A 13,583-nucleotide genomic window follows, 5' to 3' on the forward strand; every position below is an offset into this window, starting at 1 on the left:
TACAGCTTCAGACCCTGCATGCCTGGTCTTCACCTCTTCCTTGACCCACAAAAAGGGCTTTGGCAGAAGAAGTTTTTAGGTGAAGGCTGATGAGACGGCTCAGCAGGAAAGCTACTTGCCACCAAACCTACCACTCAGTTTGATTCCTGGGACGCACGGTGGACAGAGCAGATGCCTGCCAGTTGTCCTCCAACCTTCACTCACACACATGCACAAATGTAATTTAAAAAAAAAAAAAGGCAGTGATGGTGCATACTGTTAATCCCAGCACTTGGGAGAGGCAGAGGCAGGTGGAGCTCTGCAAGCTCCATGACAGCCAGGGCTACACACAGAGAAACTGTCTCAAACAAAACAAAAAACAAAAAAGACGGGGTGTGTGGGGGGAAGGGACTAGAGAGATGGCTCACTAGTTAGAGCACTGGCTGCTCTTCCAGAGGACCTGGGTTCAATTCCCAGCACCCACATGGTGGCTCACAGCCATCTGCAACTGTAGTTCCAGGGGATCTAACACCCTTTTGTGGCCTCCAAGGGCACCAGGCGTGCACATGGTGCATGGACATAAGCAGTAGAAACGTCCATACCTACCTACCTACATATATATATAGTAAAAATTAATAAAAAGAATTTCCTTGACTATAACAAAGGTCATTATCCTACATAGACCAATAGTTTTAGAGAGGCAAGGAATGTTCTCTGAAATGCTCTTCAAGTGCTTGTCAGCATGCTATTTTACAGTGAACATCAATTCTATTCCAACATTAGTTGTTTCATTTTCTGTGGTGATGGGAATTGAACCCAGGGCCTTGAATACCAGGCAAGTGCTCTACAACTGAAACACAGCCACAGGCCTAACATAAGTTGTTTTGGGGTTTTGAGACAGTTTCTCTATGTAACCCAGGCCTGGCTTTGAGCTTAGAATCTTCTGCCTTGGTCTTCCAAGTACTAGAATTACAGACATGAACCACCACTATTAGTTTAAGAAACTTTGGAACATTTTTCTTTTGAGCACCGATGTGCTCAGTAGAGGCCTTGCATGGTGGCGCTTATCTGAATCTCTAGGCCCAGGAGACTGACTTGGAGACCAGCCTGGGCTACACAAGCAGACTTTGTCCTTGTGTCCATACCTCATTCCCTGAAAGAAAGTAGAGCAAAGCAGGAGTCTTCGCATGGTGTTTGCTTAACTAAACACCCATCTTTTAATCCAGACTCCATCTTCAACACAGAAACGGCCTCTCCCAGAAAGAGTCAATCTCCAGGTGTCTGATGCCTGAGGCAACTGCTATGTGCTGTGACTTCAGACCGCAGGCCACAGGAGTCTCTGCAGCCATCTCAGTCCTCTCTCCTGGAGCACACACCCTACAGAACGAACGACCTGGCTTGCCCAAGTCCCAAGTCTACTGGTGACAGGACGCAGGCTCACAGTCAATTCCAAAGGGGGGAGATTTTAAAGTCCAGTTTCCAGGAAAGACCTGGAACCCCACACTTAGACCCCCGTGAGCAACAAATCAAACGTGAGCCACACACGAGGCTCAGCGACAGCAGACTTGGGTCCCGCTCCTGTCATTCCAAGGCAGCTCATGGCCCTAGGGACCTGATCACAGCACACCGCGCGACGCTCTGCTCTCCTTCCTTACTCTATCTAGTTCAGTGACCCAAATCGGTTTCCCATCCTCGGACGCCCATTCCTGTGACTGATGTGCAAGATCAATGGCAGCAGCACTAGAACCCCTGGAATCTGTGGCACTGGGTTTCACTCGATAGGTAAAGGAGCAATTCCTTTCATGTACATCTACCAGGACCACGGCCAGCCTTGCCACCCTGCCGCTCTATCCCGTGCCCACTTCTGGTTAGGGCTGGAACACACTAAGGGCAGGAACGATGCTTCTGGTAGCACTGAGTCGGAAAGTAACTCCTGCATCTCTGCAATGACTCAGACCAAGCCAGAGCATTATGTGAAGGAGCCTGGCAAGCCCCACCCTCGAGGCTCTCAGATCTCATTGGCTGCTCTGTCATTTTATGATTGGGTTGCCATGACAGCCCAGTGTAGCAGGTTTCCAATGAAACCTGCCTACACTTGGTAATTACACACACAATGAGCACAATCCTGGTGGCCCCTCAGGATCTAAGCTCCCCTGTGCAAGCGCACCTCCCACTCCAGACAAATGGCTTTCTTTCCCAACTTTCGGATTAACTGTGAGACAAAGATAAAGGGGAAACTGGAGTAGTTCCTATAAGAGCCTGCAGGAACCCGACTCACAGGCACATTTACGCGGGGGTGGGGGTGGGGTGAGAATGAAACACTGCAGTGGACAACGAGAAGCCTGAGAACTGAAGCCTCTCCAGCCCGTTTCCCAAGCTTGCTGGGGGCTTCCTGCTGAGAAAGGCAGGGGCTGATCCATCTCACGGGCACTCTGTGCAGTGTGAACGCTGAGTGCTGCCAGTCCTCAGTACCGGCTTTCAGAGTCTGCGCTGATCAGAGGTGCTCTGCCTCCCTCCTGCCTCCCCATGAAGCCCACCAACCTATTTCCCCTCCCAGGAACAGAGACAGTAAATGGTGTGGGTCTCTGCAGGCCAGGCTAGAAAGTCCCACCCAAGGCAACCCTGACAAAGAGTACCCATAGGAAGCTAGGAAGTAGAGCAGTTATTGTTATAGTTTAAAAAGGGATCTTTCCCCAGCATGGTCTACAGAGCGAGTTCCAGGACAGGTTTCACAACAGAGAAGCCCTGTCTCCAAGACCCTCCCCTAAAAGTGATCTTTTTAAAAGGTAGCCAGCTAATTCAGGGCAGACGATGAGCAGGGCTCAGCACGAGTATCTCACAAATGAGCAGACCACTGCTCCTGGTCTGCGGGAGAAAGTGGCATCCTCTTGTGGTACAGTAAGCTCAAATGCCTCAGGCAGGACAAGCGGGAGCTCATCACAATCCCTTATGCAGGGACTCCCCTTGATGTCAACGCTCAACTACTGCAAAACTTGTCACAGCAAAGTCCCCATCTACTGGTGCAAGCTAGGCAAGCATTTACAGGGAGATTCAATGTGACATTTTGGGTGCATCTATCGTATGTCAAACACGGGGGAGACTTCTCCTTGCCCTGACTGAAAAGAAAGATTCTGGAACAACTCAGAGCTTGAGTAAGGCTGCACCTGCTGCAGACAGCCCCGTCTGTTCTAAGTGAGCGCTCGGTCAGTCCCGTTGAACAGTTCTCTGAAGGTAAGTCAACAAGGTTTCAAAAAGACTGGGGTCAAGTCTCAGTCCTCTTCCCCTTAAGTTCTAGGCGATTTACTGAACTTTTCTGTACTTCACTTCCCCAGCCTCCAGCTGGAGTGCTGTCACTTACCTTGGCTCCTGTGAGGACAGCACACAAGTGTGAAAGGCCCTGACACCTGGCTGACCCTGGTGGCTGTGGTCAACTCAAGAGTCACCAGCCTCTACTCTTCCAGGCTCTCCTAGGATCCATCCCCAACCTTGACCTTCCTCTGGGACCTCAGGTAAATAAATCATGACCCACCTGGCAAGGGGAATGTGACCTTCATAAAGCTGACAAGACCTGCCCCGTTTAACCTGGCACCAGCATTTAGGAGGCAGAGACAGGCAGACCTCTGAGCTGGAGCCAGCCTGGTCTACATAATGAGTTCCAGGGCAGCCATGGCTACATAGTGAAACCCTGTCTTGTAAAACAAAACAAAACAAAAAACAACAAATAAAAAAAACTGTCCCCTTTCAAGGGACCGTCTCTTTCAACTGTCCTCTCATACTCTAGATAAATGAAGACACTATACTTTAGTTCATCCCTTACTTTCAAATGGCTTCTTCAGTCAAACAGACAAACCCAGAGGCTAACCTACTGAAGTAAACCTTTCCTCTCAACAACCAGTTTGCAGTGATGACAGACATTTTAGACCAAATCTTGTGGCCTTCTTCATCACCCAACATTCTCCAACGCCGAACTTTTTTTTTCTTTTTCTTTTTTTTAGTTCTCCCACACACACTCATTTTTCCCCCTTCCAGGAAAATGATACCAGCCCAGCCCCTAAACTAGAAGGTCCTCTTGAAGGTGCTGTTACCTTAGGAAACTGTTCTGCAGGTCCGACCACCAGCAAGATGGTAGGTCTCTTTTCCGTGGTCTCAGACCTTCCGTTTTGTTTCCCCAAAAAGGTGGGCATCTGGTCTCCCCGAGCAGGGGTCTGAGTGCCTTTGACTCCATGATCGTTGCCCTCTCTGGAATCTTGGCACCCAGCTCTAGGGAAAAAGCTAGACAGAAAATGCCACAGCATCTGTAGCATGCCGGCTTCCTCCAAATGCCACTGCTGATGACTGTTCACTTCTTAGGGATGTGACCACAATACCAAGGGTCTCTAGCTACTCAGCTGTATGGAATACTAGCTGGGAGTTGCCAGGCTGAAGCTCTATAAGCAGGGGCTGTTTCCTGCTTTTTCAAATTCGCTCGTGCCTAGCTTGAGAAGTAGCTCACTTAGGGAGCCTCCTCCCCGGCTGCTAGCAATAAGGAGAGCAGCTGGGCTACTTCAATCAAAACTCACTTCGTCAGGTGACGGACGATCAAAGGCTTGGCTCTTTTTTTCTTTTGATAATGCAAAAAATGATATCCAGACAGACCTCTCTTGAGACGGAAACAACTTGGGGCTCCCAGTCATTCAGCCGCCCTCGCTCATTCCGCAAGCTCAGGACAGAGCATCTAGTCTGCATTCTCACTGCAGCAGGGCCTGGCCAATCACCTCTGCCGACACTACCGGGTTCATTATCCCGACCACCAACCCTCCAATCACAGGCGGAGTATTTCCTGCCTGCAGCCCAGCTAGTCCGCTGGGAGGTACAGACTAGGTTCATTTTGCAGAATCTGAGCAGGCTCGTCTTTGGGGACAACTTCCCGCTCTCCCCAGGGTACCTTCCCGAATGCCACTCACCACATTCAACGTGATCGAGGGTCCTTGGCAACAGCTCTTAAGTCACTTAGCATCACTCCCCCCCCCCATTATTCAATTTTCTCCAACCCAAGCCTAGCAGAAGGCAAGACTACTGGGTAGTTGTTTCCTGAGCTCACAGCAGAATGCGAACTCCTCTGCCCCACCCCCACCCCGCCCTCGAACTAGGCCCTGGACTCAGGTCTGTGCACTTAGCTGGGCAAATGACCATAATTAATCTTTAGTTGTTTTTAGTTTCACAGCAGACAAATACAATTTACCAACTATCATCCCCACAAAGGTGATTCAAAATGTTCATAATCATTCTATTTTAAAGATACAAGCTCAAGGCTGGGGAAACGGCTCTGTTGGTAACGGCACTTGCCAAACCCGGCTGATCTGAGTGTGATCTCGAATCCACAGGGGGAGCCCAGGACCTACTCTCTCAAACTGTCCTCTGATATCCACGCGTGTGCCCACAAATATATACCTAAACATATTTACACACATAAAAATCACATTAACAGATGTAAGCCCCCCAAAAGTCCATTAGATTCTTGGGAAAGGATGGGGAACCTCCAGCTTCTCCCACTGCTACAACCCCCAGAAAAGAAACCTAGGTGGGCCGGGCGGTGGTGGTGATCCACACCTTTAATCTCAGCACTCGGGAGGCAGAGGCAGGTGGATCTTTGTGAGTTTGAGGCCAACCTGGTCTACAAGAGCTAGTTCCAGGGAGAGGCTCCAAAGCTACAGAGAAACCGTGCCTCAAAAAAAAAAAAAAAAAAAGGAAGAACTTAGTTGGATACCAACTTTCAAAAGCTCCAGCCCTCCGCATCAGTTTCAGTTTCAGCTTATTCTGTAGATGTGAGAAGTACTCATACACGCAAACCCACAAACGTACACGTGTTATCTTTGTTATATAACTTTGCTTATAAATTTTCCTTTATTTTTGAGAATTCTTTAAATGTATCCAAAGAAATAATCTACTCATTTCCCTAGTTTCCCTCATGCCCCTATACACCCTATACTTTTTCTTTTTTTGGTAAATAACCCACTAACTCCAGTTAGTGCTGCCCACAGGTGCACAAGTCTGGGGTCATCCAACTGGAGCGTGAGAAACCTATAAAGTGATCAGCCAGTAGTGTCTCAGCCGGGGTGGGGCCTTGAGACTTTCTATACCAGGATCTTGTTTGATCTGGAGCAGGTAACCTCGTGACCCTCACAGTCAGGTGTGTGCAGAAGCTCCGCTCACAACACTCCACCCCATCCTCCAGCCCTTGCATTCCTTCTACCTCATCTTCTAAGATGCTCCCTGAGCTGAGGCTGGGGAGAAGGCTCAGAGGTTAAGAGCCCTGGCTGCTTTTCTAGAGGTCCTGAGTTCAATTCCCAGCTCACAGCCATCTATAATGAGATGTAGTGCCCTCTTCTGGCGTGCTGGCACACATGCAGACAGAACACCATAAATCAATAAATAAATTAGCAATTAAAAAAAAATGTCCCCTGACCATTGGCTTTGGTGGTGGAGGTTACTACAGCTGTCCTGTTTAGGGCTGAGGACGCAGTCCCTTTCTCAGCACGGAGGGTCCAAATCTCTCTGCTGACTGCTGCCCACTATAAAACGCCAAAGACCAGAGCAGCCCGGGTCTGCTGGTGTTCCAAACTGGGTGAAGGACTTTTCTTTTTTTCAGTGAAGGGTTTTTGTTTAGCCCTGGCTGTCCTGGAACTCACTCCGTCGTCCAGGCTGGCCTTGAACTCAGAGATGCACCACTACTCCTCCCTGGGTCAAGGACTGTTTTTGTTTTTAAAGCATACTGGAGACTGAATCCAAGGCTTTATAAACACTAGGCAAATCCCTACCAAACATCCCCAATTCCTTCTAACTCTAAGATTGTCTAAGTTAGGGTTTCTATTGGTGTGATAAAACACCATGACCTAAGCAACCTGGGGAGGAAAAGTTTATTTCACCTTACACGTCCTAATCACAGTCCATCTAAGGAAGTCAGGACAGGAACAGGAGGCGGAACTGGTGCAAAGGCCTTGGAGGAAGGAGTGCTGCTGGCTGGCTGGCTCCTCACTGTTTGCTCAGCTTTCTCAAAGCACCCAGGACCACCGGCCCAGCAGTGGTCAGGCTGCGGTAGCGGTAGCGCACGCCTTTGCCTTTAATCCCAGCACTTGGAAGAGGATCTCTGTGAATTCAAGGCCAGTTCTAGGACAGCCAGGGCTACACAGAAAAACCCCATTTCAAAAAAACCCCAAAGAAATAAAAGTCAATAATCTTTATTACCGATTCAATATTCTTTCTTTTGTTCTTCTGTCCCCACCACACACATATTGTTCCCTACTAAGGACAGAATCTAGAGTCTCTACACAAGCACTTAATAAATAAAACTTTTCATAAGCCAGGCAGTGGTGGCACATGCCTTTAGTCCCAGCACTCAGGGAGGCAGAGGCAGGCGGATCTCTGAGTTTGAGGCCAGCCTGGTCTATAGAGTGAGTTCCAGGACAGCCAGAGATACGCAGAGAAATTGTCTTGACAAAATAAAACAAACAAAACAAACAAAACACTTCATTTCCAGATGGGGTCTCTAAGTTGTTCAGACTGCTTTTGGACCCATTCTATATCCAGACAGCCTTGAACTTGATCCTCCTGCTATACCCCGCAAGAAGCTGGATTTATAGGCCTTTGCCACCAGACCCATTTCTTCTTTTTTTTTTAATATTTATTTATTTATTTTGTATACAATATTCTGTTTTGCATGTATGCCTGCAGGCCAGAAGAGGGCACCAGACCTCATTACAGATGGTTGTGAGCCACCATGTGGTTGCTGGGAATTGAACTCAGGACCTTTGGAAGAATAGTCAGTGCTCTTAATCGCTGAGCCATTTCTCCAGCCCCCCACCAGACCCATTTCTAATTCAATATTCTTATGTGCAAAATGGGGACAGTTAATAGAACTGTTTTTGCTACTTTGGGCCAGTCTAGAGCCAAGACCCTAAATAAACACATCAATTCTATGTGTGTGTGTGTGTGTAATACCGGGGATTGAATTTAGGGCCTTATCCAAGCAAGACAAGTGCTCTACCTACCAAGGCACAGCCATATCTAACAAGTTAATACACTCATACACTTAAACCCTGTTTAGGCACAGAAAGGCAGAAAAATGAAGGAGATAGTGATGCTTGGGGTTCCTGCCTACAAAATTCCCTCATGTAGTAGGTACTGGCTTTTAATCAAACTTCTCCATATCACAGAGCTGAATTACAAACACCAGGGCTTCCAGTCAGGATTATCAGGAACTGATTCACACCTTCCTGCCTATAACAAGAAAAAACTATGGCTATATGAAGCAATGCTTTCAAGCCATTGAACACACACAAAGGCCAGTGCTTCCTGAGAAACGTGTAGAGGAGGCAATTGCTGCACTGCCACAGCTTCCTGCCTGGAGTTTCCAGGCTCTCACGCAGAGGCGGAGCTCGAATGGAGCTGGGTAATCTAATCTCCCAACATTGAATGGATGAGGCTGCTATCAGAGCAGTTTGAGTATTCAGAGGCAGGGTACAAAAGAGGAGACAGCTGCAGAGAGAACCCTCACAATCCAGGTTTAAGGAAGAACACTCAAGAGGGTCTGGCTCCAAACAAGAGGGCACCTATCAAAGAAGGCCCTCTGCGGTCCAGTCTGTTTCTAACAACCACACCCAGATTCAGGCTGAAGGGTATTTTCCACCTGTTCCCATCACCTGCACAGACCAGGGCCAGCTGTGCTTTATGTGTCCTTCACCAATATTCGGTTAAACTCTTCCATCTTTGCCGCCTCCTTTCCCAGTGGTTAATATAGCCCATCTCTCATGCTGCGGCACCTAACTCAGAGAATTGGGGAGCTCACTGGTTTCTTTTGGGTCACCTGTCAATTACCACATCTCTAACTCTACTTCACTCGGCTTCCTGGGTTTGAGGCCCACCCAACTCTAACGCAGGGCTGGCACAGACAGCTTGCAAAACCTGCAGCCTGTATATGTCAGCGGCTCAGTAAGATGAGGGTGCCATCTGCAGTAGTATACTACACTTCAAGAACCCGAACCTGCTGAGAAAAAGATTCTAAGGAATGGACCTGGTGGCAAGCAGCTGAATAAATGGCTTGTTCCAAATGACCCAGGAAATAAGCGTTCAGGGTAGAACGTCCTCACAGAGCACACAGGACCACCACAGAGGGCCGCGGGAGCCTCATAACAGAGCCACGGGAGTGCCTGCTCCCGTGCCCACGATGCCCACCTCAACCTCCACGCCTGCCTACCTATTTAACTACCTGCTACTCATCTCTGCGTTACTTTGCATAACATTCAGAACAGGTGCTGTCAGAGGGAACACCTGCCTTTTAATGAAAAAAAAAATGAAGCCAAACTTCATTTGACAGAAAGCCAGGTTGATTTGGCTGACTGATTTCATAATGAGGACTGATTATGTCAATGAGGTCACAGGGAGGCCCCTGTCCACCAGCTAAAATGGGTCAATCCTGAGGCTCTAAGGCAGTGGTTCTCAACCTTCTAATGCTGTGACCCTTTAATACAGTTCCTTATGATGACCCCCAAGCACAAAATTATTTTCATTGCTACTTCATAACTGTAATTCTACTACTGTTATGAATTGTAATGTAAATATCTCATATGCAGGATATTGGATACGTGACTCATGTGAAGGGGTCACCCAACACCCCACCAAGGGGTCAAGACCCACAGATAGAGAATCACTGTTCTGAGGCTTTTCACCAAAACCAGAACTGAAACCAACAAACAAAAGATACAAATGTACAAAGAGACACAGGAGTTCAAAGCCACATGGTCACGATTTACTATTTCAGAGACACAACTGTAGCAGGTAAGGGTGTCTAGGCTGGAACGAATCAACCAGCTAATTCAATTGAGTTCCTCACTAAGCTACCCTATGGGAGCCAGAGTTTTGGGATGTAAGGCAGGGTGAACAGACCAGACCCTCCTGCCAGTGACTCAGCCCTCAATTAAGGAACAAGGAACAGCCAGCCCTTGTCCCCTGGCACTGCTCAGGCGGTAAAGCTGGTAGTGATGAAAAGCATGGAATCCCCTAATCTGCATCGAGGAGGGAAACACAGAAAACCCCTGACTGGAGCAGAGAACAAGAGGTCTACACATCAGTCTCCTGAGTGGCTTGTTCCTGCTGGTGAAAGCCCGTCCCCATCGTTCAAGGTAAATGCCTTTTCAACAAAGATGCCTTTTTCTAGTCTCTAAAAGAATAAGTGTACAAAATTAGGACAAGAATGAAACCAGTCTTCACTGAAACACGCCGTGATCTACGTTCTCCCAAGACCACGGTTCTCATTCTGATTAGATTATCTATCAAGTTCCTGAGAGATACGAACTGAGGCCAACATGTAAAATCCCACGTGCCTAAAACAAAACCTTCCCATTCACACCCTTCCACTTTCTGGGAGTCCAGAGACAAACCTGCAGCCTCAGTGGGACAGTGTATGACCAGTTTGCACAAGGCCCTGGAATTTGATCCCCAGAGCTGCCAAAAACAGTGTTTTTGGTTTCTCAAAAACTGACTTAAGGATCAAAGCTTGGGATCAGGTTAGATCAGGTAGCTCCAGCACATAGAAACCAGAAGGAGGAAGATTATATGAGCCCAGGAATTCCCAGCCAGCCGGGACAACCCAGCAGAGTCCAACAAAACAGATCAGTGATGCGGTACCACCTTAACTTCCCAAGACCACAAGGATGTTGGGAGACAAAGGCAGACAGGGATGTACTCATGGCCAGACAGGGTAAAGTGTGAGAGTCTGTCTCAGGAATAAATAACCAAAGAGCAGGAAGAGGAAACCACTCAGACTGCCTTCTACAGGCAGCAGAACTGTCAAGGGTAGTTGGGAGAATTCTAACAAAGAATGACTTGCTTGAACCAGACTAGCTCTTGAAAACCATTCCGAAATATATTTATTATGAAACTATCTACTTCTCTGGTCCTAGTTTCCTTTTCCTATAGGTTGGAGATGAAGAAACTCTAGTAAACAAAATACACCTACAACATGAAAGAAAAATGGAAAAAAGTGAGCTGCGTTCCAGTGTGTTCTATAGGGTGCTACTGGAATAGCTCCCTCCAGTGCCTCTGCAGAGCCCTGGACGAGCCACTTCCTTGGTAAGCAGAGTGTGGAGGCTGAACTGCAAACCTGAATGTGCTCCAGATCTAACATCCTATGGGGTCAAAGTCCACCTGAAGATAACATTTCCAGCCAGTACAGATGGCCGTGAACAACTATAACCCAATGCTCGGTGGGGGTGGAGACAGAGGCTCCTGAGTTGCGGCCAGCCTGGGCCACACAGTAAGACCATCTCAAAATAAAATAAAATAAAAATCTAAATAACTATCTACAAATAAATATACACGACACTAACTAAAAGCAAAAACAGAGATTCAGCATGTGGAGATGTACAAAAGCCAATGGAACTGGCTAAGGTGGCCACTGTCACTGCTTTAATCTAACAGGATGATTCACTGTGCCAAGCAACTGAAGGGGAAGGTTTAGCACAGTTTCCTCAGTTCTTGGTGACCTAAACTACTCTCTCTGGCTAGGAGTGTGGCTCAGTGTAAAAGCATTTGCCTGGATATACAGGACCCAGGGTTTGATCCCCAGCAAGACACAAAACCCCAAACTAACCTCCTCTACTGTTTTCACCACTGACATTTCAGTGGCTTGAGAATTTTCTTAAGGGGGGAGGGTGGAGGAAGGTGGGCCCAGGGTGGCTGGAATAATGAGGAGAGCTCAGGGAGCAGCAGGAACAGCAGGGACAGCAGCTGCCTCCCTCCTCGGCTCCAGTGGAGAAGGGGCCACTCACCCCCTGCTTCCTGGAAATCCAGCTCCTGCTGACTCATTCCAATTGATTTGCTTTAAAGGGAAATGCATCTTTAGAACAATGCCTTTGGGGTTTGTTGTTTGTGTCTTGTCTTTACCGTTCAGGTCTTTTCTGCTCCACACATTGGAGCAACACTTACCTTTTGAGGGGCTTTGGATTATGCACTGATGTGCCAATGTCATAAGCTCAAAGAGCACACTGTAAAGTGTTTCATCTGGTTTCATACATAGTGGCCTTGAACTTGCAGTTCTGCCTCTTCTTGAGTGCTGGGGTCGCTGGAATGTACACCCAGTGCAATATTGTAAAAGCTAAGGGTAAATTCCAATCCCTTAGGAGGAAGGAGACTGTGTGCTGAACTAAACTGGGTAGACTCCAAACAGTGGGTTCTGGTACTGACTTGGCCCAACCTCTAGGCCTCAGACTCAAGAGCATAAAACCTTCAAAGGTTTTAACTAAACTCTATTGAAGTTTGCCTTCTCAACCTCAAAGTCATCTCTGAAATCGAGGCAACATTACCCAAGACTAATGAGCACAAAATGCTTGAAGGTCAGTGCTGTGAGCATCTGTGTCCCAGGAAACATCTGGACTGAACACCCACATCTATAAACAGTAATCTCGTCCTTTAGAATGTCTTCATTTTAATCTTCCCAAGGTTCACAAGGCCAGGCTTCTCAGAACCCACACCTGCTTCCAAACTGCTTTAGCTTGCGGATGAGTCTGCTCTCCACGGTCACACCCCCTTTACTCCCCATACCCTTTCACTCTTCGCATGCACAGACTGGGGGCAGAAGCATATTTAACCAATTTGAGGCATTATGTTTTTAAACAATCAACAGAAGGAAAGTCACCTGGTATGTATCAGACCCAGTACGGTGGATCACACCTACAATCGCTGCTACTTGGAAGGCAGAGGATAATTGCCTAGGTAAACTCTCAAGGTCAGTCTGGGCAAATTAGGAGAACCTAATCTGATACCCTCTTCTGGCCTCCATTGGCACCAGACAGGCACATGGTGCACGCACATATGTAATACATACATACATACACACATACATACATGCAAGCTAGCAAACATATATACATAAAATAAAAATAAATATGAAAAAGATTAGATCCGCCTGCCTCTGCCTCCCAAGTGCTGGGATTAAAGGCATGTGTCACCACCACCCGGCAAAACATTCTAATTCTTAGCATAAAAAAACTGGAGGCTAGTCAGGGAGTGGTGGCACACACCTTTAATACTAATACTTCAGAGGCAGGCGGATCTCTGAGTTTGAGGCCAGCCTGGTCTACAGAGCGAGTTCCAGTGGCCAGAACTACACAGAGAAACCCTGTCTCAAAAAATATCGGAGGCCTGTTGCCATGCTGCAGATGACAGCCCTGCCACCATGTCAGGCAGCACAAAAATGTTCCAAGAAGCAGAGCACTTGGGGTAGGGCAAGAACAAAGATGCTGTTTAAGAACTGGGAGTCTTGCTAGGCTAAGGCGGGCAGTTCCTTTGATCTCCTGACCTTCTGACCAAGGAAGGCAGCAGGTGTCAGAGCAGGACTCTATGCAAGCTTCCTGGTGGCCAGAGTGAACCGGGAGCACGCAAGTCTGGGTGAAGGGAAAAACCTGATTGTTGTTTGGAAAACTGGAACTAATGACACAAAATAGAGTCACCTGGAAAGAGGTACCCTCAGTCGAGGAATTGTCTCCAACTGATTGGCCCATGGGGTTTTTCTTAATTGCTAATTTATATGGGCAAGGACAGCCTACCATGGGCAGTGCCATGCCTAGGCA

General features: G+C 47.7%; 1 protein-coding gene across 6 annotated transcripts in view; it reads right to left on the reverse strand.

Annotated features, from left to right (window-relative positions):
• Positions 1-13,583, reverse strand: part of Slc25a25 (solute carrier family 25 member 25) — a 34,696-nt gene that overhangs the window by 12,949 nt on the left and 8,164 nt on the right. For 2 of the 6 annotated variants that reach the window (XM_075985838.1, XM_075985837.1), the window contains exon 1: positions 4,065-4,708. The exons of 2 other annotated variants lie outside the window; for them this stretch is intronic. In XM_075985838.1, coding sequence (XP_075841953.1) covers positions 4,065-4,283 — 219 coding nt within the window. In that variant the 5' untranslated portion in view covers positions 4,284-4,708. Of the gene's footprint in view, positions 1-4,064; positions 4,709-13,583 lie in introns of those variants that run through there. 2 more of the 6 variants (XM_075985842.1, XM_075985843.1) reach the window with 2 other exon arrangements.

Source organism: Microtus pennsylvanicus, chromosome 9 (assembly GCF_037038515.1).
Source record: "Microtus pennsylvanicus isolate mMicPen1 chromosome 9, mMicPen1.hap1, whole genome shotgun sequence".
Taxonomy (NCBI): domain Eukaryota; kingdom Metazoa; phylum Chordata; class Mammalia; order Rodentia; family Cricetidae; genus Microtus; species Microtus pennsylvanicus.